At 36.7% G+C, this 26,305-nt stretch overlaps 1 protein-coding gene across 2 annotated transcripts; it reads left to right on the top strand.

Annotated features, from left to right (window-relative positions):
* Positions 1-12,291: 12,291 nt before the first annotated feature.
* Positions 12,292-25,572, top strand: LOC109099257 (single-minded homolog 1-A). 2 transcript variants are annotated; one of them, XM_042740347.1, is made up of 12 exons: positions 12,292-12,469; positions 12,765-13,263; positions 16,679-16,761; positions 17,239-17,328; positions 17,440-17,548; positions 17,630-17,715; positions 18,032-18,231; positions 19,129-19,235; positions 19,823-19,970; positions 22,770-22,935; positions 23,526-23,928; positions 24,701-25,572. In XM_042740347.1, the coding sequence occupies exons 2-12, from the start codon at positions 13,089-13,091 to the stop codon at positions 25,387-25,389; spliced, it is 2,256 nt and encodes a 751-aa protein (XP_042596281.1). In that variant the 5' UTR covers positions 12,292-12,469; positions 12,765-13,088; the 3' UTR covers positions 25,390-25,572. The 2 variants fall into 2 exon arrangements, with proteins under 2 accessions (XP_042596281.1, XP_042596282.1); XM_042740348.1 differs by lacking the exons at positions 12,292-12,469; positions 12,765-13,263; positions 16,679-16,761 and having other exon boundaries at positions 17,249-17,328; positions 17,444-17,548.
* The last annotated feature ends 733 nt before the right edge of the window (positions 25,573-26,305 follow it).

Genomic DNA, 26,305 nt, shown 5'->3' with positions numbered 1-26,305 from the left:
GTCTTGTTTTGACTCAACGTAAATAGACCAGCAAATATGAACGTGCATTATGAAATGCATTAAGTGATTTTAAAAGGATCAACTCCGTACAGGCAAGCAGACGAATACAGAACCCAGTGCGTTAAATTGTACATTAAACATTTTCCTCTTATAGAAATTCATTATAAATAAAACCCATAATGTAGCTTAATGGACAAAGACAGTGATATAAACGAGTTGTAGACAGTTTATTCTATATGGAAAAATGCTTAACGCGAAACTTTGCACCTTTATCATCTTAGTCCATTATGCCACATTTTGCGGTATGTGAGGAAAATACTATATACATATTCATTATATTAATGAACTGTATATTTAATTTGATATTTTAATAGCATCTTAATACATTAAGCCATATTAAGTGTTTATGTTTTTCTACGGGAGGAAAACGCTTAGCGAGAGACTTTTTGCGCAAGCGTTCATATTCTGGTGTTCTGGCCACGGATTTGCCGGTCTTGTCTTTTTCTTGCAGGACCCTGTACGTTATAGTACTAAATTAGTTTTAATCATTTAATCACCACCACAGCGTCTTGACTCCATTGGCAACATGCATGATTTGTGTCGATTGCAAGTGTCGCAGGTAGCAGAGAGTGTGAGTAGTGATTGCAAGTGACATTGTAATTTAGTTTCTTTTTTCTTATCTTCGCCACCTGGCTACTGTTATAAAATGTTGGGAAATTCAAACAAAAAGTAATAAAAAATTCAACAAAATAAAAAATAAACACTGCAAGTGATGTCACTAGCGGAAGTGCAAGTGTCTGAGAGTGCAAGTGCAGAAAGTGCAAGCCTGCAGCCAGACCCTCTTGGCTCATGCAGACATTTAAAATTACTTTATACAATAATATAAATGCATAATATAATATTGAAATATAAATTACTAATTTTTAATACAACACTGAATTATTTAACACTTACATATTTTTGAATGATTACAATTTGTTTATTTTTATTAGCTAGCAAACTAGTAAAACTACGCATTCAGAACAATTATAGTTTTAAACAGTGTATTAGTAGTTAGTATGCTACACTCTAAGGAAAGGCTGTAAAAATAGGGCAAAATCTACTTTTATGAAGAATTTTCTGTAATTAATATTAACAGGTTTTTTACCTACATTTTAAATTACGCATTGTATTTTGTGTTTTCGGGTTACAGGGTTACAGTGGATAATGGAAAATGGATAACAGATAATGTCCTGGAAAATTACTAGTACCTTTTTCATTTTTCTAGATTTTTTTCTTACTGTGCACTAACTGATCAATGATCTCAAGTACAAGCTACTAACAAGGTGTATCATGAACAATTATTCGGTTATTATTATATTGCATTATACAATTGCGAATAGCAACTAACTTAATTCATGTGATGTGTGTACTGCTAGGCACCTTTGGTTTCTTCTTCTTTTTGTGTAATTTAGATGGAAAATGTGTGCCTTTTTCACCGTTTGAGTCACTTATCAAAAGTTGCTAAATGTTGCCAAATAAATTTTAAAATAGCTAAATTTGTTGCTAGGTGCTTTTGGAAGAAACATTTGCTAGGGTAGTCTGAAAAGTTGCAAAATTTAGTGACAAAATTGCTAAGCTGGCAACACTGCATAGCCTATAAGCACTCAAGCACACTTGATTTACTGTATCACCATAGCCGTTAACGATCTGTCCGTCACGAACTGCGTGACTTCACCTGTGTAAATTATTTTATTTTTTATTTTTTATGCAACTAAGCAACTAAAAAAAATTTGTTCACCTAAGCCTCTTCTGGTCAACTAACGGTTAGTCAACTATCTGGGGGCAGCCCTAGTGAACACATTATAGTGTATGTCAACTGCCTATTTATTTGTGTATATTTATATAGTGCAACATAAACCTCAAATTAATTGTTTCAGTGCTGAAATAGATTTTTAGCAATAATGTATCTTAATTTTTAAAATGTGCTTAATTGTGAATTGTGTTCTTGTTATTGAACTACACTACCCATAATGCTAAAGAGAACTCTACCAATCACAGGCAATGCATTGAAATGAGATTCACAGCAAGCAGTGTCAGCTTGAGATTTGGCAGAGTAGGGAAGTTAACATTAGCTAACTACCTGGCTTTAATTCCTGTGGGATGTTTTTGTGTTTTGTGTTAATATGCATGAGTATAAAGTTTTTTTGTTTTTTTTTTAACCGGATTAAAACTAAAATGTTTTGTCATTTGTTCACAGAGTTGTTTAATTTGGTCTAAGCTTAAGGTCTATTCATGCCAAGAACAGGACTATATTAATAACTATATTAGTGTCCACATCGATGGACCGTAATGTTCTGTTTGTTCTAAGCATGCTTTAAAATCAGATGAGCTTTCATTGTCAATTGTTTCCTGTTAATAATTGCCCCAAAAGTGTTTCCAATTTATTTTCATGATCTAAGGTAAATTATCACTTGTTGCTTTCATTATGGTTATTAAAGCCACACACCATGATATTCGAAATCAAAAAAAAAATTAATTAAACCCTACAAAATTTATATCAAACCACAACACAAACATTGGACACAGTTAAATGTTCTTCTTCCCAACCATGATGGCTATTTAACTTTGTTTAAATAAACATAAATACTATTTAAAAAAGTCTAAAAAAATAACTTACAAATATTGGGAAAAAAAAAATGTTGTTTCCAAAAAAATAACTTTCCATTAATCAAAGAATCATTGTTTCCACAAAAATATGAAGCCGCGCAACTGTTTTCAACATTGATAATCAGAAGAAATGGTTTATGAGTAGCAAATTGTAATTTTGAAAATTCATGTGGTACTGAAGACTGAAGTAATGATGCTGAAAAGTCAGCTTTGACGTCACTGGAATAAAGTATATATTCAAACAGAAAACCATTGTATATTAATATTTCATATTAATATTTTATATCAAATAGAGTGATGGAGCAGGAAATAATAACATTTAAAATACATAATTTTAAAGATGTATTCACAACCTTTGTTTTTGTATGTGTGTGTGTGTGTGTGTGTGTGTGTGTGTGTGTGTGTGTGTGTGTGTGTGTGTGTGTGTGTGTGTGTGTGTGTGTGTGTGTGCAAAAGCTAACAATCTGCTCTTCTGAGACAGCATCCTAATGGTGCTCTGCCGTCCCGTGTTATTCTGACGTGTGTAAACACACTCACAGTGCAGCACTGAGGACAGAGTGGCTCAAGTGTGGATATGATTTATGGATATTCTGCTGTCAGGTCGTTTAGAACGTCATAAAACACTCGCCTCAAGGGCAGTCATAAAAAAGCCTGCGCTGCCTGAGCCGGCCAAGCAGCCCGATGTTGATTGTTCATGCCTGATGGCACACCTTCGGATCTGTTTGCAATTGGCTATGCCTGAGACCGCACTCTTGATTTTCTTCGGCCGGAGACTGGACAGATTGTCCACGCTGGCGGTCCAGCTCTGCCAATGGCTCATGTGTGCGGTGCAGAGCGAGTGCCTGTGATTCTCTACGGCCGCTCCATGTGTGTGTGTGTGTGCATTTTTGCTTGCATCCCCATGTGTCTGGGAGTGATTGGCTATGCTTCTACATGTGGTTACTTTTCTGGATTCCCGCTGTGGCAGTGTTGCTGGCAGCCCCATGCATTCATAGCAGTCAGTCTCTCTCACACAGCTGAGCTCATCCTCAGTGATGTCAGAGAATTAACCCTTCCTATGATGCCCAGCCAGGATGATTACATTTGAATGTTTATTTGTGCTCTTGTCATGAATTTTAGCCTATCACAGTGTGAGTTATTACAGAAAGTTACACCAATGTTCAAAAGTTTGTTTTGTCTCTTGTCCAAGGCATTTATTTGATCAAATATACAGTAAAAACAGTAATATTGTAAAATATTATTGGGTCATTCCGTGTCAAATCAACCAAATTTCAGAAATTTCCAAAGCCAAAATTTTTGATTTTGCTAATGTTTTTTTTTTTTTTTTTGAAGAAAGTTAAGGATGTATAGTGATGACAGCCCAAATATTAAATGTCATGGATTAATATTTACTGAGTAATCCAGTATTTTGTAGAAGGGGGTCAAAATGGCAATTTTCACCTGAGATTCAGAGCCAAATTACAGAGCGATAAAAATGACTTCAGAAAGATAACAGCATCACAATGTTATTTTTACACAGTGATTGACAGGTCTGTTAGTAAAATATGTTTACTTTAACAATCTTTGTTAAATAGAAATGCATCCTAATATATATATATATATATAATGAAATATATATATATATATATATATATATATATATATATATATATATATATATATATATATATATATATAAATATATATATATATATATATATATATATATATATATATATAATTTTTTTAACTCTTACTCCATAGTTTTGAATGGTAGTGTAAATTGCATGAACATCTTTTATCTGCACACTTTTATTCCAGAATTCGAATTGCTGTTTTGTTTTTGCCAGTTTTGTAGTTCTCAAATATTTCCTATTATATCATATTTTAAAGTTAGAAATATTTTAGATGCAAACAGACATTATTAAAGCATCATTAAAGGAGCTGTGAATATTTTCAAACAAAATAACTGATAATAGTTTCAGAAAAACTAGTTACTTGTCTTGTGGAAGCCCTACATCAATAGACTGGTTTACGGTCATAACTAACCCTCAGAACTAAACATCTGGCCTTCAAAGAAGCGGATCTGCAGATTTCTCACAGTATCTTCTAAGAGGATTTTCCCTCCCCCGCTAGTCATTTATTAACTACAAATGAAACAGTAATTATTAATATCAATAATAATCTTGACCTTAAATTACCTTATCAAAATCTAATTAAAACACCGTCTTAAATAATAAATGAAAAAATCAAGCAGATAAATGCACTAGTCTGGTTACCAGCTAATTGTTCATTGGATGACTAGTCACCCATCCTTGTTTATTTTCAGTCCTCTGTTAATTATTAAGCAAGCTTTATTTCTGTATTAACATTATTTTTTTTCTCTCTCTCTCTGTCCTTCCAGAAAGGTTTGTCTTAGCATCCTATAGCTGTCCTCAATTTACTCAAGCAGCTACTGTGAAATGTTAATCACAACTTTAATTTGTACTGCATTAGCATTTTGATTAACTTGCAGGGCTTTCCGGCGCTCTTCAGGTGCTTTTTACTCATAGTTACAGAGGAAATGATGTTTTGATTAATTAGGTTTATTAGCGCAGCTGAGCTCAGCAAACTTTAACCTTAGATAGAGAAGGAGAATGACAGAACCACAGAGAGGGTGCGGAAATACAGAAGACGGGTTGGCATATAAATAAAGATATACCAATAGTACTCGCTGGTATTCCTAATGGTCTCATTTCATCCAGTGAGTGTTTATACTCAATATCAGCATTATATAGTTTATCTAAAGTATGAATATATGTACATAAAGATAATATCAAATGTCTTGACAAGCAAACAAGCGATTGAACTGACCCCAGTGGTTTAGAAGGTAGTGTGTGTGTGTGGTGTTGCAGTGAATGTGCTGATGTTCTCTCTGCAGGCTATGAAGGATGGCTTGTGTCTGCGCTGAGCATTTGCAACCTTGTACAGATGATCATTCAGGCCAGATGGCTTCACGATTCCTCCCTGCTCACACTTCCTCACATCCAAAAACAGGATCTCTATGTCTTCAGGTACAAAACCTTGTTACTGTACGGGGGGTAATTATGGTGCAGATGTTGTATGTCGTGGGACTGATACTGTAGCTCATGTCATATTATTATCTTCTGGTGCTCAAGGGATCCAGATTTTTTTTTACCAGTTAAAGCACATACATGGACTTTCAGTTTTGTTTATCTGCCTGTAGTAAACGTCCCTGCTTGAGGCCTCTAGTGTGGGATGTTAACCCATTCCTGCTGCAGAGCCTGATGGAGTCCCCGGCCTGTGCCGGCACAGGGTCACGTCTCCAGGGTGTCCCAGAAGTGCTGATCACATGCACACTTCTGAGGACAGCTGTGACCACAGCATCTGTGTGGTCTTCCATTGTTCTGCTCTTAGCATCTTTGCCTCACAGATTTAATGTTTGCTGCTCAATCTTATCCATACAACATCAGTCAAGAAGAGATACCTGCTGTATGTCTAACCTGGAAGCCCTACTGGGGCCAGCAGAATGATTGGGCCCTTTCAGTCCAAAATGTTGCTGTAGTATGGCACTATAAGTTACAGAGAGTCCTGCCATTTTTGGCATAGTTCATAATTTTACATAATTATACACGAATGGACTGACTAGAATGTAAAACAATTCTTACAATTATTCATGTGATATAAATTAATATGACTACAAGATATTTTTTATTAATTATTTTTCTTATTTATTTTAATATATTTTAAAGTGTAATTTATTCCAGTTAATAATGATTTTTTGGAAATCATTCTATGATGTTATTTGGTGCTGCTTAGTATTTTCATGGAAACTGTGATATATTTTCTTTAGGTTTTTTTTGATGAATAGGAAAAAAATGCATTTATTTCAGATAATAAAATATATATATATATATATATCAACGACAACATAATATTTTAATTATAATAATTTTAAGTAAATAAAATTAAAATTAAGAAATTGTACGTTTTTTTTTACAAGGTATGACCCCAAACATACACATACATATATCTTTTATGAGTTAATTTATATCACATGAATAATTGTAATTGTTTTAGTAATATATATATAATTTTTTTTTTTTTTTTTTTTTTTTTTTTTTTTTTTTTTAGATTTTAGTTTTCTAGATATGTGACCCTGGACCAAAAAAAAGTCATAAGGGTCAATTTTTAAAAATTGATTTGAAACTCTGGAATCTGAGGGTGCAACAAAATCTAAATCTTGAGAAAATATAATTTAAATCTGTCCAAATTAAGACCTTAGAAATGCATATTACTAATCAAAAATTAAGTTTCGATATACTTACAGTAGGAAATGTACAAAATATCGTGGAACATAATCTTTACTTAATATCCTAATGATTTTTGGCATAAAATAAATTTTTTGAATTTTGACTCATACAATGTATTGTTGGGTATTGCTACTGGGTCACATATAGGGTTCATATACAGAATCACATGTTAAATAATTATAGAAGAATTGGAAGTATGACTAAGATTATACATGTGCATATAATATATACTATAATAAATTATCATAGGTTGTGGCGGGCAATGTTTGTCCTTATTTTGTATCATACAGGCGACCTCATTCTTTCTCTTCTCCTCCGTCCATGTGTTTTCCGCTCGCCCGAGCCTGAGCGCATCCTAACACGTTGTCACAGAGAGAGGTGAGTGTTCACTTCCTGTCGGCGGTGTTAAAGCGGCGCAGAGCTTCTCACCTGTGGCTCGCTGATTATTACGGTGGAACATGTCTTAGCGGCTAATCCCACCACCATCTCTTATCTAACTCTGCAAACACCATCAGCATCACTTATCAGCGGGGACGCCTCCCCCACCCCGCTCCAAACCGCTCCTCACACATGCACACACTAACATCATTGGCGTTGGATTTTCTCTCGCCCATAAGACATTTCGCTGCGCCTGTGTCCCGCGGCGAGTGTAATTCGGTGGAAACACAATAAAAATGGTAAGAGAGGGATCAGGCCAGGCAGTGACAGCAGGAAACAGGAGCTCAGCCAGCCCTTGCAGGATTGAAAGCACCGTCACGTGACCGTCTCTTTTCCTTGACAGGAGGTGGAGCGCCAAAGGTGCGAGGGGCGGAGGTAGCTATCAAGGGGCTTCCCGAGCTAATGGGAAAGAGGACAACTTCACATCGATGATGAAGGACGTCCTGCAGCCCAATCAGATCTCTCAGGTGCGTCATCTTATCATCGTCATCACTCGGTTTACAAAGACGTCTAATTTATTGGCGCCTGCTGCATTTCTCAACATCGTCGGTTGAAGTATACTTTTTTGGAGATTGCAGTTGTGTGGATGAATCACCTCTTAACAACATAAACATTCAAATAAATTCCAATTCTCCACGCGTTAGGCAGCGGGCACGAGCGCGTGATTTGCCGAAAGTGGCAGACAGTCACTGTGGTCTCAGGTAGCACCAAGATCTCCAATTACCTCCCAAATGAGAGGGTTTAGAGCTGCAATCTAAGTGCTAATTGCAGCGGTAATGCGAGCGTCCGAGCCCAGCGCCCGTCCCCATCAGTATTCCAGCGACCCCCCTTCCTCTCGGCCCTGCTAATTAAATAAGCACATGCGCCGCCGCGTCCTCGTCTCGTTCACTAAGGAAGCGTAATCCTTGCATAAATAGCTGTGGTGGGGTGATCTACACCATTTTCCTTCTGTCTCTCATGTCTCTAATGCTACCAGAAGCACGGCAAGCAAACAGCGCCTTTTATTTGTTCTGGATGTTTTGTCATATTTTTATGTTTTATTCTAGTACAGTTGTTAAACAAGTGTTTATGGCTTATTACATAGACTAAATATGCACTACCAATCAAACGTTTGGAGTAATTCAGATTTTTTTAATGCTCACTAAGGCTGCATTTATTTATCTGTATTCAAAAATACAGTAATAACTGTAATATTGTGAAAAACTGTTAAAATGCTAAATGTTTTCTATTTTAATATATTTTAAAATGTAATTTATTCCTGTGATGCAAAGCTGATTTACATTACTATAGCCATTACCCCAGTTTTCAGTGTCACCTGATCCTTCAGAAATCAATTTTAATATGCTGATTTGGTGCTCATTTTTATCTGCTATTATTAATGCTCAATTATTAATAATGGTTCTTATTATTATCAGTGGAGCTTCTAATATTTTTGTGGCAACAATGACACGTTCAATTCAGGATTCTTTTTTGAATAGAAAGTTCAAAAGAACAGCATTTATTTGAGATAGAAATCTTGTGTAACATTATAAATGTCTGATCCATTTATTGAATTCAAGCATCAATCCCCCCCTCCCCCCCCTTAATTACTTACCCCAAAGTTTTGTAGTGTATCAAATATATATATATATATTAAGCAGCAAACAGTTTTTAACATTGATAATAATAAGAAATATTACCCTGGACCACAAAACCAGTCATAAGGGTAAATTTATTATTATTATTATTGTTATTATTATTATTATTATTATTATTATTATTTATTAAGATGACTATATAAGCTTTCCATTGATGTATGGTTTGTTAGGATAGGACAACATGTGGCAGAGATACAACCATTTGATAATCTGGAATCTGAGGGTGCAAAAAAATCTGTCCAAATGAATTTCTTAGCAATGTGTATTACTAATCAAAAATTAAGTTTTACAGTAGGAAATTTACAAAATATCTTCATGGAACATGATCTTTATTTAATATCCTAATGATTTTTGTCATGAAAGAAAAATAGATCATTTTGACCCATACAATGGCTATTGCTACAAATATACCCCAGCGACTTAAGATTGGTTTTGTGCTCCAGGGTCACATATATTTCTTTAGTATATTAGAATGATTTTTGAAGGATCATGTGACACTGAAGACTGCAGTAATGATGCTGAAAATGTAGCTTTGCATCACAGAAATAAATGACATTTCAAAATATATTCAAATAGAAAACATTCATTTCAAATAATAATAATGTTTCATAGTATTACTGTCTTTACTGTATTTTTGATCAAATAAATACAGCCTTGGTGAGCATAAGTGTTATTCACAAAACTTAATTTTGCCTAATTTGAGAAAAACATGCTTTGCTTTGTCAGAAAGAAAAAATCTTGTCCTCTTCATTGTGCTAATTGGGTTCTTTTGGCAGGCGTGGGCTTTTCTGAGTCGCCTGTCTGTGGTGGAGGTGAGGATGAGTGTGAAGGGCTGGTGGGAGGGTTGTGAGGAGCAAACCGAATGTCACCAACATCAGGGACGAGTCCAGCTGGCTGCCGCTGCAATCTGACCAGGAGAACGTCCTCCAGGTGTCTCTGCACCGGCCAGCAGAGAGTGAGTCCACCAATATTTACTCAGTTTGCTTTTTATTGTCCAGCCATTTAATCAATATCAATTCTCTTCTTTTCAGAGATAGCAGGACAGCAAGGCACAGGCACCACGCTTCCCCAAACCCAAAAAACGAAGGCTGGTTTCTTGTTCTCGGGGAGGTAGAGAAGAAGAACTGCTGGCTAACAGACGTGTGGGATTTATAAGCAACCACAGCAGCGTGTCCGTGGCCTTCTACACGCCTGAGAGGACCGTCTGCTGCTGCTCTAATGGCATGTTTTGTGTAGTATCTACAGTCTTAATGTGTGACTCCTCCTCTAGGTGTACCTGCGACAGCTACCTCGGCCTGGATCAGCAGCACGACATCCACCTGAACGTCATCCCAGCCAGCACTGCTGCACAAGTCAACAGTGAGAATTCGGAGAGGCACTGAAGTGACCTCATGCTTAGTCAAAACTAAACCAAACTTTCCCTCTTGGCTTGGGATGTTAATTTGATGGACAATTCTTCAATTCTTGTTGTGAGTTCTAGGAAAAACTACACTGATTTTTTTTTTTTTTTTTTTTGGTTCATTTAAACATGATAAGAAGATCTGGCCCAAACAGTCAATTTCCCCACAGATTTCATATCTAAGGAAAGAGAGATCAGATTCAAGAGGAACCTTCTAGATCAGCCTCATCTGTTTCAGACGGTCCTGTCTTATTACTCTTTTTATTCTTATTTTGTGCTTTTTTTAGTTCACCATTTAAGGGCAAACGTTTTATTTGTCTAATTAAAATATAAAAACAAAGATTAGTTTTGCTTCTGAATTATGGAAAGGTTCAGTATGAAAATCAATTTTGTTAAATATATCAAATAAATAACACATGCAGCACAATTGTTTCCATTCTTTCCTAAGTGTTATTGTTTTATTCGTATTAATTAATGTTGAGGTTTGACTGAAGCAAACAATAATTTTGATCATGATAATTTGTACAATGATCAATTATGTTCTAGAAATAAAGTTTCTTTAAGACCAGACAAGACCGCATCTCCAACAAACTTTATATATATATATATATATATATATATATATATATATATATATATATATATATATATATATATATATATGTGTGTGTATATATAGGCTTGCTTAAAGCTTTCAAGTAGGCTGTTTTATTTTGCTTTCTCTAACACTATAATTAAAAATCCTAATTGTTTAATCGTTTTAAAGCGTTCATTTATTGCCAGTGGTTTTGAGTCCCTACTGAGGACTTCATATATTGTAAAGTATTTTCGATTGTTCTCTTTTCCACTGACGCCGTTTAATCAGCAGCAAATTCAGGCTTTAGGAAAAGGTTAAAGCAGCATCAAGCGTTTCGTGTGCAGGGCACATCCTCTCTGATTTTCTCCTGCTGCAGGTGATTTCCTATTACAGACACAGACTGCTGCCCTCCTGAGATGCACACACACAAAAAAGAGCTTTTGGCATTCAAATGTATTTATTTATTTATTTATTTTTTTGCATCAACATCTGCTGCATAAAATAATAATAATAATAATAATAATAAAGTTGGTTGTATGATTTTAATTTCTTATCATAGTAACACAATAAATTGTGCATCATATTGATATCACAAAAAAAGGCCAAGACTAAAACAGTAGTTGTAGCTATAGAAAATAAGAAATATTAAGAAAACTACCACAGTGGACAAAATTGCTGGCTCCTTATTCAACAGGACACTGACAATAAGAAGAGTGGGATTTACTGCTGTTTCCCTCTGAATCAATACTGTTGTTTTCTTTCATGGACAGCAGATCCGCCTGCTTGTTTTTGCTGTATTTATTGCTGCAGAATCCTTTTAGTTAAACTGTAAGAAAATAGGGCCACATGTGTTGCATATTTATAGATAGGCTGCAGTATGTAGTTTTAAATATTTGCACGTATGCTCTTATTTTAGTGGGGGGAAAAATGCGACTAGCTTTTAGTTAAGTCTGTTTTCATGCACAAATAAGATAGATAGATAGATAGATAGATAGATAGATAGATAGATAGATAGATAGATAGATAGATAGATAGATAGATAGATAGATAGATAGATAGATAGATAGATAGATAGATAGATAGATAGATAGATAGATAGATAGATAGATAGATAGTGAACTTTAAATGCTAATATTATTCATAGTGCGTTACGGGTCAGGGGTCAGCATTTCTAACAAATCGAGACTTCACATGGAGCGGGCGCTGGTGAATGGGATCCAATGGGAAAATCCTGTCCAGTCCTTCAGTGTCCAATGAGCTGAGCTCAGGGGGAGGGTTCGTGTGCTGCTCAGACAGAAAGAGACTTCAGCAAACTCTCCTCCAAACAAGATCCTTCTGGATACAAAGATGCCATGTTTCCTGTGTTTGCAGTGGAATTCGGCGTGAATTAACGCGTGAACGCGGCTCTGGATGTTTCTCGTTGTGGAGTTATGAACTTATGAAGACGATGCAAGTTTGCAGTTTGCTCTGATTTGAGGTAAGAAGACGTGCGAGTTTTAGCCTATTGAAACGTAAAAGTTATATTTAAGAAAAATAAGGAAATTACAAATGCGATGTAATCAAGAACATTCAATGACATCTAACATGAATAGATACGGAGCAGATATCAAGCCTACCTGCAGACTGAAAATGCGTATTTTAGCCTATATAGTCTATCGTATATATACACTTAATAAAAATAAATAAAGGTTTTGATATCGTATGTTCTCCGTAAAAGACCCGTGCATTTCAAAGTAGGAAGAGAAATGAACGTGCGCTCTGCTGTTTTCCAGGAATATTATGCGCATCTGATGGATGGATGGAACTTCCCTCATGAAGAGATTCTGGGCCCGAGTGGATTTCATGTGTGTATGAAATAAACAAACTACTCATAATCATGAAGCGCTGTTCGTCTCGCATCTGCGTGTAAGACATCTCAGGAACCTCGTGAACTGCTGGGAATCGGCGATGGCAGGAACACGTCCAGGACGTCTCTGAAACCTTCCCGTGCTGGTGAAACTGCTCGAGACCTCACGCATGCGGTTGAGTTTGTGTTGTGGAGAGATTGAAGCCAACAGCAGCAGAAGGGTCTGAGACACCTGTCAGTGACAGAGAGCATGAAGGAGAAGTCGAAGAACGCGGCGCGGACGCGGCGCGAGAAGGAGAACAGCGAGTTCTATGAGCTGGCCAAACTGCTGCCTCTGCCCTCGGCCATCACCTCACAGCTGGACAAAGCCTCCATCATCAGACTGACCACCAGCTACCTGAAGATGAGGATAGTCTTCCCAGAAGGTGAGTCGGTCATTACGTTATGTTTTGGACATCATCTTCTGTAGCCTAGCTATCTGTAAATAATTCAATCATTTTGGGAAGCTTAACATCATTATTAGTGTTCTTGTCAACTAGGCTATAAGAATAATAAATATACAAATAGTATTGCTACTGTTTATTATTATTAGTATTGGTGCTGTAGTTACTAAAATATTCATAATTAGGAATTAATTATAATTATTTTAATAATTATAAAAATAAATATTGTTAATAAAATTGATATTATTATTAAAACTGTATTAGGCTATTTGTTTAAAATTATTGTTTTGTTTCAACAGTATTTTCATCTAGACATGTAGTTATATCCTTTAAAGGCCATAAAGAACAACTATTTTTCTATAGGGTCTCATGCACATAATTTGCAGGAAAAAAAAAAAGCATAGAACCGAAATCATATCAAACGTATTATCAAAGTGCGGCATTAATAAATAAGACGTTTTAACAGCGTTTTAGAAGACCTGTTCGTTTTTAAATATGTAAACACGGAGCATTTCTTTTTTATTATATTCTTTTTTTGTTTTGTTTTGTTTTAGTAAAGCAACAAATATATTTTTGAATTTTATATAAATAGGCTATATATATATATATATATATATATATATATATATATATATATATATATATATATATATATATATATATATAAGTAATGCATAATACAATTATAAAATAATAAAATAAAGTATTATATAATGAAGTAAAATAAAAATTAAATAAAGAAACTTTTGGTGAATTTGATAGGCTGTTTTATTAAAGCAAGGAGACTGACTGTATTTGAATGTACACTGATTATTCTGATTATTAGCGTAATTTTCCACCTTCTGTGTTCTGCGTGACTGAAGACAAACTGCGCCAATTATCACCGGACTGACGCTTCTTCATACGTGACATCAGTAGCTGCATAGGCTACACGAAATTATTATTAATAGTAATAATAATAAATAACACCAATAATAAAAACAAAACGATAAAAAAGGCCAAATGCGAATCGCGAGTTTTTGGATATCACTCAGCACATAAACACATAAACACCGATATTTCATCAGCAACAAGCTCCTGGAGGCTAAAACTGATCGTTTGACGAATAATATCATAAAAAATAGACAACCTTAAAGTGTTTAAAAACATCTCCATCAACAGCTTGGCAGTCCTCCTTTTAACTGCATTCTCGCCCATGCGCGCGCGACTGTTTTATTTTGTATTTTGTGTGTTCTTATCCATGTTTAGGTTTTCGTCTCTTTCATTTTAATGATAGGCCAATTTACTGCTAGATGTAGGCTATGTTATGTAGGTCTAATATAATAGTTAACATGTTTGAAATCTGCTGTATGTCTGGAAACGAATATTCTTCCGTGTTTGACAGCAAATAAAGAGAAACTGAGAAACATGAGTGAAGTAATACAGCATTTACAGACACTGCTACATTTATTTCCGTGTGAATGACATGCATTTTCTCGGCTTGAAGTACTATATGCCAGAAGAGACAAGCATATGCTTAAATACATTCTCTCTCCATCTTGCCATAGGATAGATACTGAAGTGTAGCACTTTACCATCCACGGGACTGCAGCATGTGCTTTACTCATTAGATTGTAAATAAATGTTTTTAAACATATCATGTGAATGAAACAGGGTTAAAGGTCAGCGAGGTCACTGTACAGACAGCTCACATGTAGAGCTGGAGGAAATGAGACAGTCAAGTTTTATTAGAAAATGAAGGAAGGTGGAGGTGGTTTTATGGTGGTTATTTATTGCTCGGCTGTGAAGAGAATAACTCTGAGGGACACTGCTGTCAAATAATTGTCCAATTCCACAGTTTAATCATTTAACTTCATGCAATAGGCGTTGTTTTCTGTTTTTATGCATTTCATTCATTTTAGTAAGACTGTTGTTAGGGGTTTCGCTCACATTTTTTTTTATATTTATATATATATCCATCCTTTTTACCCATTCATTTTTTTTCCGAATAAAAATACGATTTTTATTCGTAGTAAGGCCTTAGCGATTCATTTTGGATGTAAAATCTGTTTTAGAGTTATTTTAAAATTAAAAATGGCAAAAGCGTTTTAATAACTATTGTTTAGGTTAGAGAATAACATAGGCATTGTAATTTCGTTTGGAGGGGAAAGTCATTATGGTCCTTGTGCTGGAATAAATGTCGGGCCTGTAAAAAATAAAATAATATAATATAAAATAAAATCTCAGCAGCGCCTAAAGAAATGTGTTCACAGCAGAAACAGAAGAATAGTTTTAATATAAGCTCAGCTTCATTTGAAGTTTAGTTCAACTGAAACATCTCCGCTGGAGAGATGCAGTGATGTATTCTTTTGTGTGAAGTGTTTCACTCTTATCGCTTATGTAAAGTTTATTATGTGACGAGCACCGCGGATATTCAAATAAAATCAGATCCAGCAATTCCCCGCGAAATATCACAACTTCTCTTTTCGGATCCTTCGGCTTTGGGTCAGACGTGCATTAAGATCTTCACACGCGCGTCCCGCCCAATAACAATTATTATTATTATTATTATTATTATTATTATTATTATTATTATTATTATTAGCCTATTATTATTATTGAGAACAGTTATTACTGTTTCGACTATTTATATTTAGTATCATCATTATTAGTAGCTAGTATTTAATAAACTAAATATATTATCATGAGCTGTAGCTAATTAGAAAGCCGTGGTCGATTGAATTGTGGCTTTCACGCTAACTTAATCTTAACACATTTTATTTTAACAAACAGCAAGAGAAAAGTTGTTGTTTTTTTTTTATGATCTGTCGGTTTGATAAGAACATGTTTCCACTGGATATGTTTTTTTTTTTTTTTTTTTCGAGCGGTTATTGACTATAAGAATGTGGTTATTTTTCGGAGAGCTGTCTGAGCAGTAATGTGATTGTTTCTGCTGGATAAACGCGGAGTCCATGTTTGTTTAATATTAAAGTGGAATCAGAGCTTTCGCTTTCATCTGATGTTTGTTTTCGTGTGATTTGCATTTCAATAAGGATTGTGTGTGTCAGATTGTTTGCTTTATCGAGTTTCTCCGCCTGTACGGGATCATCATAATACTCCTCATTTGCATTCAGCGCGTTTACAGTCGATTCGGTGATAAAATATTGACTAACTGATCGGCAGATGACGATAGACTATTATTTTTGTTGTGGTACTTTTTTGTGTGCTGTTGTAGATTTTTATATTTTATTTATTATTTTTTCCCGTCAAAACGAATTTCATATGAGAGACATTTTATGCGCTAAGATTGGTTTTGTGAGCTCTTTCAGTACCCCGATGGATTGTCATATATTTAATGCTCATTATGTTTTCCCTCATTGTAATAATCTGAGGTGCTTTTTATGAATACGTTCCGCAGGTCTCGGGGAATCTTGGGGCCATGTGAGTCGAGCCAGTTCTCTGGACAATGTGGGCCGAGAGATAGGATCACATCTGCTTCAGGTAAACACTTTAAAATTATTTACTTGCTTAGTATTATTGTTATTATTTAGGTCTAATAATTCATATTCTAAAAATTCTGGTATCGAATTCTCAAACTTATTTTTGATAGATCTACTTAGAATTCGTCTTACAGTTACATTTTACAGCCGTCTAAATATCAATATTTGTCATTCGTTGCAAGTGTTTCTTGCGAAGATTTAGTTTGTATATTTTTTAATTCTCTTTAAATACATTATATATATATATATATATATATATATATATATATATATATATATATATATATATATATATATATATATATATACATAATTGCTTCCTGCATCTTTTTACATTTTTATTTATTGTAATATGAAAGCTTAATTTCATCTCCTGAATGTTACCTCTGCTCCATCTTGCTTTCATGATGCTTTAAATAATATAGGAACTACTTCATGTAAATAAATGCATTCATTAATTTTTACAAATTTTCTTTAGACTTTGGATGGCTTCATTTTTGTGGTGGCTCCTGATGGAAAAATCATGTACATTTCTGAAACTGCATCAGTGCATTTGGGGTTGTCACAGGTAAAGTGCACATTTCCCTATGTACTGCTGATTGCTTTTATTTATAACCTATTTTTATATTCAGCCTATGTCCCACTGTTTGACTGCAATGACAAAAGTCCATTTTAACAGGTAGAGCTGACGGGGAACAGCATTTATGAATACATCCACCCCGCAGACCACGACGAGATGACCGCAGTCCTTACGCCTCACCAGCCGTATCATTCACACTTCGTCCACGGTGAGACATCCACTGAACACCTGCATACCTTCACCCTCAAACTGCTCCTTCACCGTCTTCTGCTTCCTGTTCTTTTTCTAGAATATGAAATGGAAAGATCTTTTTTCCTGAGAATGAAATGCGTCCTTGCTAAGAGAAACGCTGGCTTGACGTGTGGTGGTTACAAGGTAAGCCATTACGGTTTCATTTCTCTCTTATGTGTGGTGTTTAATAAAACAGTCTCCACAGCTGCATAAAAATATATTCATTATATGCAGTTTTTAATATATCTTCCTTCATCGTGTAGTAGAGATTTAGTGATATTGTGCCCAATAGGCATCATATTTTAAAACATTAGCAATGAGAAATATATAGACTTTTGATGTATGTGCAAGCCAAGGCAAATTATATTTACATGTAAGCCATAATATAAGATAGCATAGAGATGATCACAGATGCAGTGAAATATAATACAGATGTGTGTGTGACCATGATCTCCGACAGGTCATTCACTGCAGCGGCTATCTGAAGGTCCGTCAGTACAGCTTAGACATGTCTCCGTTTGACGGCTGTTATCAGAACGTGGGTCTGGTGGCTGTTGGTCACTCTCTCCCCCCCAGCGCAGTAACCGAGATCAAGCTCCACAGCAATATGTTCATGTTCAGAGCCAGCCTGGACATGAAACTCATTTTCCTGGACTCCAGGTACCATGTGTTCATATGCTTCTACATATTGCTGTGTTGATAATATTGGCAGTGGGGACCAAAGGTCTGGGACTAATGAATGAAAATGCTTATTTTTTTGCATTTTTATTTTTATCAGCATAACAATTCAAATAAAAATTTGGCATTTGAAAATTCAAGTTTAACATGAATATCAAAATGTCTCTCAATGTTTTTGCCATTTCACCCTTTGGCATACACTTAAGCTGCCATGAACAAAACCTGATGAGCAGGTTCTCCAGTGTTCCAGAGATCATCTTTGTACAAAGGAGAGTACATGATGGCACTAATTTACTTGCATTTGAAAAGCGACCAAAAAAGAGAGAGGAATCATCAGTGTGTTATTCATTTTATTTCGTAGAGACCAAATATGGCTTAATATCAGAATCCTCAATATGTATATATATTTTTTTTTCATAATGTTAACCTCTAAATGAACGAATGAATGAATGAAATAAAATAAAAAAATAGATTTTCAGTATGGTCCCGGAACCTTCTTGTCTGTGCATGTGTGCCCTTTATGACATAACTATTATTTAAACAAACAAAAGAAAATTTAAAAAGTGTATTTGTAGTTTTCAGTGTGATCTCAGACCTTTGGACACTGTATATATAAAATTATTTTCAAAGCACCAAATTCTTGTCTGTGTGTTTGTGCACGTGTGCCTCTGTGATTGTGTAAATGCAGATTTGTATATATCCATATTCCGCTCTCTGTGTGCATATGCAGCTGTGTTTAGCGAGACACACATGCACGTTTGCACGTTGGGCTTACGTTTAACCAAATTTGTCCCATTCCTGCACGTGCCAGTGTGTGGACAGGTGTTTGTGCTCACGCCAACACCATTGTTATTCCGTTCTGTGTTCTGTGTTTGTCAGGGTTGCAGAGCTCACTGGCTACGAGCCGCAAGACTTAATAGAGAAGACACTTTATCATCACGTCCACAGCTGTGACACTTTCCATCTCCGCTGCGCGCACCACTTGTGTGAGTTAGGCTTGTTTTTCCTCATTCCTCTGGTCACGTCCACTTTACAGCATCTTTTAGTGATGACTGACAATGCGGTAATTGATAATACCATGTTATAGGAGATGAATATGATCTCAACATACTGATATAAGCATGAGCTTAGATTAAACATGCAATCTATTAGTGACTAAATTAGTGAACCGGATTGAAAATGATTTTTTTTTCTACACGTTTATTCCTTAAAAATACAATTTTCTATTATCTATTGTTTTATTTATTACATTCCTGATTACAGCACAACACAGCTTATTAAGAGACACAGTATTTGACATTATTTGCTATAAATAGTTATTAGGCTGAAAGAGAAATGGCAGTTTATGGTTTAAACATGCAAATGAAAGCAGTAATTAGCTTTCTTGAATTAGAAAGATTAAATCAACCACACCTGAGGCCCAAAAAAAGAAAAAATATCCCAATGTTGCTGATGGAAATAAACAACAAATTAATGAATCGTTTTTTTCATTTTGTTTTGCAAAAGAAGCGTATGTGAAGTGAAAGTTTCAGAAATGTTCTCTAATTGATTGCGCGTGTTTTTCTCTCTGTAGTGCTGGTAAAAGGACAAGTCACCACCAAATACTACCGATTCCTGGCTAAGCAGGGTGGCTGGGTGTGGGTACAGAGTTACGCTACTATAGTACACAACAGCAGATCGTCCAGACCACACTGCATCGTCAGCGTCAACTACGTCCTCACGTGAGTACACTATGTAAAGCTTTTCGTGCCTCTTCAAATATGCATCTTCAAAACTGCATGAGATCTTTATACACTGTTGTTTAATTGTCATCAATTAAATTCAGATAATAAACACTGATTTCTATGCAAGGCTATCAATTTATGTATTCATTATCATTTTCATAGTTTATTTTTTGAAGACTTTTGTAATTGTAACCCCTAGTTTTTGTGCTCCACTGTTTCTATTATTAATAGCCTGTATAAAGAATATAACCCCCTGATGTGTAGTAGGTATTTGTAATTACAATTTACAATAATTGTTTTCTATTTTAATATGTTTTGAAATCTAATTTATTCCTGTGATTGCAAAGCTGAATTTATCAGCAGCCATTGCTGCAGGCTTCAGTGTCCCAGAAATGCATTCTAGTATGCCAATTTGCTGCTCAAGAAACATTTCTTATTATTATTAGTGTTGAAAATGGTTTAGTTTTTTCAGGATTCTATGATGAATAGAAAGTTCAAAAGAACATTTATTTGAAATGGAAATCTTTTGTAACAAGTCTTTATTGTCAGTCTTGATCAATTGAATGTGTCCTACTGTATCTAAATAAAAATATAAATTTCTAGAAAAACAAAAACAAAAAAAAAAACTTTTAAACAGTAGTGTATATGCAAGCCAAATTATATTTTCAAAATAATCAATGTACTTGCAACATTTTTTTTAAAAAACTTGCTGCTTATTAATATTTAAGTTTAAGTATGGTGTAGGATTAAGGGATCTACAATATGGTCATGCAGAATAAGGCATTAATACTGTATGTGCTCTATAACTACTAATATACAGCTTATATGCTAGTAATATGCATGCTAATAAGCAACTAGTTAATAGTGAGAATTGGCCTTAACTAAAGTGTTACCACCTAAACTACAGCATACTCTCTAATTGTTCAATAATGCAATTCCATACACATACTTGAATCCAGTTGTACATGACTAACATGCATGCAGTGTATTAGGCAAAAGTGTAGTATCCCATATCATTTCTTAAAGCTTCTGTCTACAGTTGTGTTGAATTGTCCACATTATTCCACTATTACACAGCTAAAAGGCCTTTTTCAGTGACTTACAACTAGCAATAGGTTCAGTACAATATCATTAAGGTTCAAATTTATGGTGTTTCCAAGTCCAGCCATGACAGTGACCGAGCGAATTAAAGCTGCCCTGATGCTCATCAGTCAGTTCGGGGTGTCATTCCTGTTCTTGCTTTATATAATATGCCAGCTGCATGTACAGAAACTGCATGGGAGCCAGGGAATGTGGGTGATTTATTTGTCATGCATTCATACTGACAAACTCTGTGCATTACCACAATGAACTTTTCCACTGGAACTCTCTGGAAAGAATGAGGTGGGATTGAGCAATGGAGCCATCGCTCACACTACGGTTTTAAACAAGGGAAGTATGGAAGAGTGAAGTGCAGCGTTAGTGCGCACACTTCCAGAGAGCCCATTAGAAGCGATGCCAGCATCTGGAGCATCAACCCCCCCACCCCCAGCCCGGCTCGTTCTGCCTCCTTTGCTATCTATCTGTTACAGATGTAAATGAATTGCGTGCTATAAAAACCTTCATTAAAACAAAGTGGATTGGTTTTAATATGCCAGTCTGCCAATAGCCCGCGAGTGTCAGATAGCTCTTCATCCACAGCTATAAAGGAAAAGTGTTTATGAGGTTTAATTAATAGACTGTAAAGATGATGAGTGTTTATAGCTCACAGCTTGCTAAGAGTGTCCATGAATGGAGTTCTCTTTTTTTTTGTGATATTCTCCACCATCATCCATGATTCAGTTTCCTTGAGAAGAATGATTTCCTTAAAAGTGTGCGTTGCAGTGTAGACCTCACGAGTACGAGATCTGTTTCCTGTTTAACCTCTCCACATGTGCTCTCATTCAGAAATGCACAGCTATTCTAGTGAGAAAAGGAAGCGAGGTGGATATGTCTGGCGTCTTATCGTGGTGTTATCAGAATCTACTCACACGGGCTGTGAGGTGTGAAATGAGGTTGTGTGTGTGTGAGAGAGAGAGAGAGAATGGTGGCTGAGCTGAATGAAATTGTGTGTATGTGCTAAACCACTGACACCGGCCAACCTGTTGGATCACCTTAAGGCTTTTGGCTTCTAAAGACAGGCCTTGACCTCAGAAAAACTCTGTATTTACATAGAGCGTACAATAACGGCATCAACTTCATGAGATCCCGTGGATCTGCGAGTGCATTTTCCAAGATGTTGCCATCTGCATGCAATCCCATTAGTCTGCGTGCTGTCTGAGCCAGGCTTCTAGGCCTCAGGAGGGAAGCTGGCGTCGGCGCCTGGATAGCATACGCTCTAGCCGTCGTTTTCTGAAAGTTATACATCACTGGGAACAGAAATCCATACAGCACTTTACTGAGAAATCAATTCCCATTTCCTAGTTATGCCTTATGTGGTGATCCCTGTGTGGGTTTGATTTAGCCAGACATAGCTCTTAATCTCACTGTGTATTTGAACAGAGCCTCCAGCCCTCTGCCATATGTTTGTAGGAGCCTTGTTCCAATCCTGCAGGAGAAACAATGCAATTCATTTTCTGTCCTTGAGTCTTCCTCACACACTGCTTCACAAATGAGCATGGAGCCTGAAGCATCTAAAGAAAAAGCCTGACCCTACATTTCTCTGAGTGGTTAACATGAAAAGGAAAAATGCACCAGTAAACCGTAATACCAAGATAAGCAGTGTAGTTGCACACCTGGTTAGGTTCGAGGCTCAATGTTGCTGTCATTCCCCAACAGGGACACAGAGTACAAAGGACTACAGTTGTCCTTAGATCAGGCTACGTCTACTAAACCCTCGTTCACCTACAACAGCCCATCCAACCCCATCAGCGAGAACAGAAGAGTTGGCAAAAGCAGAGTCTCCCGTACCAAGACCAAAACAAGACTCTCTCCCTATTCACAGGTCAGTATCACAGAAACGCCTTCCATTTGGCTGGTAATGGTATATTAGGAGCTATAGGATGGTCTTCTGTTGCTGGGAAGACTTCAAATGTGATTTACACAACTAGGACATGCCTAGTCGTTACTTAAGTAACATTTCCATAAACCAACCATTGGCTTCTAATTTTAGGTGTTGTGTTAGGGATAGGATTAGGGCCTGGAACAACATGCAATCACTGCACTATAATTTTAAGGGTAGGTTTGAGGTAAGTTTGAGGATATATGTAGGACTCTGATTGGATGATAGGAATGTTGGGTGTTGATCCAGCGTCACGTTATATGTTTGTAAATCACAACTTTGCCCTGATAAAGTTATAAGTTGGACAGTCCCGTTGGAGAAAGTAGGACAGTCGTGTTACTGGAGGCACCTCAAGACTACACATTTTTCGACTCAGCCTAATCAAATACACCTGAATCTGCACATTAGTAGAATCTCCAAGACATGAAATGTGTGGATCAGATAAGAGAGACATCCAGTGTATGTAGTGCTGGCGTGCCTCCAGGAACAGGCTGAGGAAACACTGTATTAATGCATATTTGTTTTTTGTGCAGTATCCGGGTTTCCCCACAGATCGCTCGGAATCAGATCAGGATAGCCCATGGGGAGGGAGCCCACTCACTGACTCTGCATCTCCTCAGCTTCTGGAGCAGTGTGAAGGCATAGACTCCTCATGTGTGTACCGGCAGTTCTCAGAACCACGGCCGCTCTGCTACGGCCTACCGCTGACAGACGACCACCATACCTCCAGCGACCTCTACAGCCACACTCACTCTGAGTCCTGCGAGAGGGGTCGCTGTAAGGCTGGCCGATACTTCCTGGGCACCCCTCAGCCCGGGCGAGAGGCGTGGTGGGGCGCAGCCCGCTCTGTCCTCCCGTTACCCAAGTCTTCGTCCGAGAACGGGGACAGTTTCGAAGGTGTGATGCCCCACATCACCTCCATCCATAGCCTGCAAGGTATGTTTCTTTCAGTGGATCTGTGGTTAGAAACCAAATGTTTTTCATTTTGGTTCATTCTGACCAGAAACAAAATGTTTTGGCCTTCCACCGAATCCTTTCTACATCAAAGCAGGTTAGAACAAATTAAAAGATTATAGGCAGGAGCATTCTGAAAAAAACAACAACAACAAAAAAAACCCTACTAAAACAATGACCTATAAGAACCAATTTTCTCATTTGTTAATAAATAAGAGCTGAAGAACTGAATAATTCTCGACTCATCTGTCTATAGACCAGGGGTCTCCAGCCCTGCTCTTGGAGAGCTACTTTCCTGCAGGCTTTAATTCCAATCATGCTTTAACACACCTGCCTGTAATGTTCAAGTATCATTGTGATTAGCTGGTTCAGCTGTGTGTGATTGGGATTGGAGCTAAAATAAGCAAGATGATACCTCTCTAGGAGAAGGGCTGGAGGTCCTTGCTATAGATGGTAGTTTACAAATTTGGTCTTCTGCAGCGGTGTCCAAACTCGATCCTGGAGGGCCAGTGTCCTGTAGAGTTTAGCTCCAACATGCCTCAACACACTTGTCTGGAAGTTTCTAGTATGCCTAGAAAGACCTTGATTAGCTGGTTCAGGTGTGTTTAACTCTGCAGGACATCAGCCATCTAGGGTCGAGTTTGGACACCCCTGGTATATTAAGCCCTTGACTTTATCCAAAGAAAAACATTGTTAATTTTTGCTCCTTGAACTGTGTTTGTTTCCTCATGGTAACAGTTTTTCCCCCTTGCAGTGAGGGGTCACTGGGACGAGGACAGCGTTGTCAGCTCACCTGACACGAGCGATTCAGGCGACCGATACCGTGGTGACCAATGCCACGCAAGTCCCCAGGAGCCCAGCAAGATTGAGACGTTGATTCGAGCCACGCAACAGATGATCAAAGAAGAGGAAAGTCGTCTGCAGTTGAGGAAGGCTCCTCCAGAAATACCTTTGGAGTCTACAAACGGTCTGGCCAAGAGCCACGGCTCGTCGTTTCACAGTACCGACTTTCCCCAGTCAGCGTTGCAGAGCGTGTTGTGTCGGGGACCGGCTCAGGTTATAAGCCCCACCCCTAGCCCTGTTCCTCTGTCCCGTCTCAGCAGCCCCATCCCTGACAGACTGGGTAAAAGTAAAGACTTCCTACAAAGCGAGCTCTCCTCTTCTCAACAACACCAGCAGCCGCTGCCCCTGACGGGCACATGTGCTGTCTCTCCGACTCCAGCGCTATACCCCTCACACCCCCGCCAGTACCTGGAAAAACACACAGCCTACTCGCTCACCAGCTACGCACTAGAACATCTGTACGAGGCAGACAGCTTTAGAGGATACTCCCTGGGTTGCTCAGGTTCATCCCACTACGACATGGCCACTCATCTACGCATGCAGTCTGAACAAACACCGGGCCATAAAGGCACCTCCGTCATTATCACCAACGGCAGCTGATGCTTATCAAATCATGAACCGCCACCCAGTGCTTCACCCTCTCACTCGAGCTAGCCTAGAATTTCTGATTAGATTTATTTTAATTTTTTTTTTTCGTTTCTACAAATGCTTTTTTCTCAATTCTTTATTGTTTCCTAGTAAAGAAATTAAACATCCTTAAACCATACATTTACTTAAGAAGCAAAATTGCTTAAGATATTTTTTAGGTTTATGTTTAAGCAGAAAAAAAGCTAAAAGAAAGTAAATAAATCTTATATTATGTCATTTTGTATAAGTAAATTTATCTTATTTTAAGGATGTTTAGATATTTTTACTGGAAAACATGAAAAAAAAAATACTTTTGCAGTTTGTGAGTTCTTGATATCTGTGAAAGGAACATTTGATCATCTGTTCACAGAGAAGAGATTCCATAAAAGAGTTTGTTTGTCAAATACTTTATATACCTGATTATTACTTTTTTTTTCTTAACCACTATTATAAGCTTCTTGAATGAATGGAGATTGTCCAAATCAATTCTCAAAGTAAGAGATTTAATGAGAACCATGAATCTTTACATGATCTCATAAAAGCACAGTGATATGATGGTTTCACAAATCTACACAGCAGATGTATTTAAATTATTTTATTTTCTATAGTTCACATTTGGATTTGGGTTACTAAATTGTTGGGTCACAATACTTTGTGGTTAAGCTACATGCAAATTGAAATTGTGGGATTTTTATTTCTTGTTCATTAGTTGTTGTTTTTTTTTTTTGTTTTGTTTTTTTGTTTTTTTAATGCAACAATTTTACATCCATGACCTCAAATTCCATTCAGGTTTTAGTCATTTGCCCTCTGTACTTGAGACACAGCAGTAGTGTTTTTTAACCAGCCCATCTGTGGCACTGGGGAAAATACATTTTAATATTACAAGAAA

Source organism: Cyprinus carpio, chromosome B16, assembly GCF_018340385.1.
Source record: "Cyprinus carpio isolate SPL01 chromosome B16, ASM1834038v1, whole genome shotgun sequence".
In the NCBI taxonomy this organism is placed as follows: Eukaryota; Metazoa; Chordata; class Actinopteri; order Cypriniformes; family Cyprinidae; genus Cyprinus; species Cyprinus carpio.
Note: the sequence above shows the minus strand (reverse complement) of the source record. Positions and strands in the feature narration are given on the sequence as shown.

Excerpts from the sequence above, each read along its gene's own strand:
- LOC109099257 (XM_042740347.1), top strand. The coding sequence starts at position 13,089 with ATGAAGGAGAAGTCGAAGAACGCGGCGCGGACGCGGCGCGAGAAGGAG. Across the intron at positions 16,762-17,238 it reads TAGGATCACATCTGCTTCAG|ACTTTGGATGGCTTCATTTT; the intron begins GTAAACACTTTA and ends AATTTTCTTTAG. Across the intron at positions 23,929-24,700 it reads CTCCATCCATAGCCTGCAAG|TGAGGGGTCACTGGGACGAG; the intron begins GTATGTTTCTTT and ends TCCCCCTTGCAG.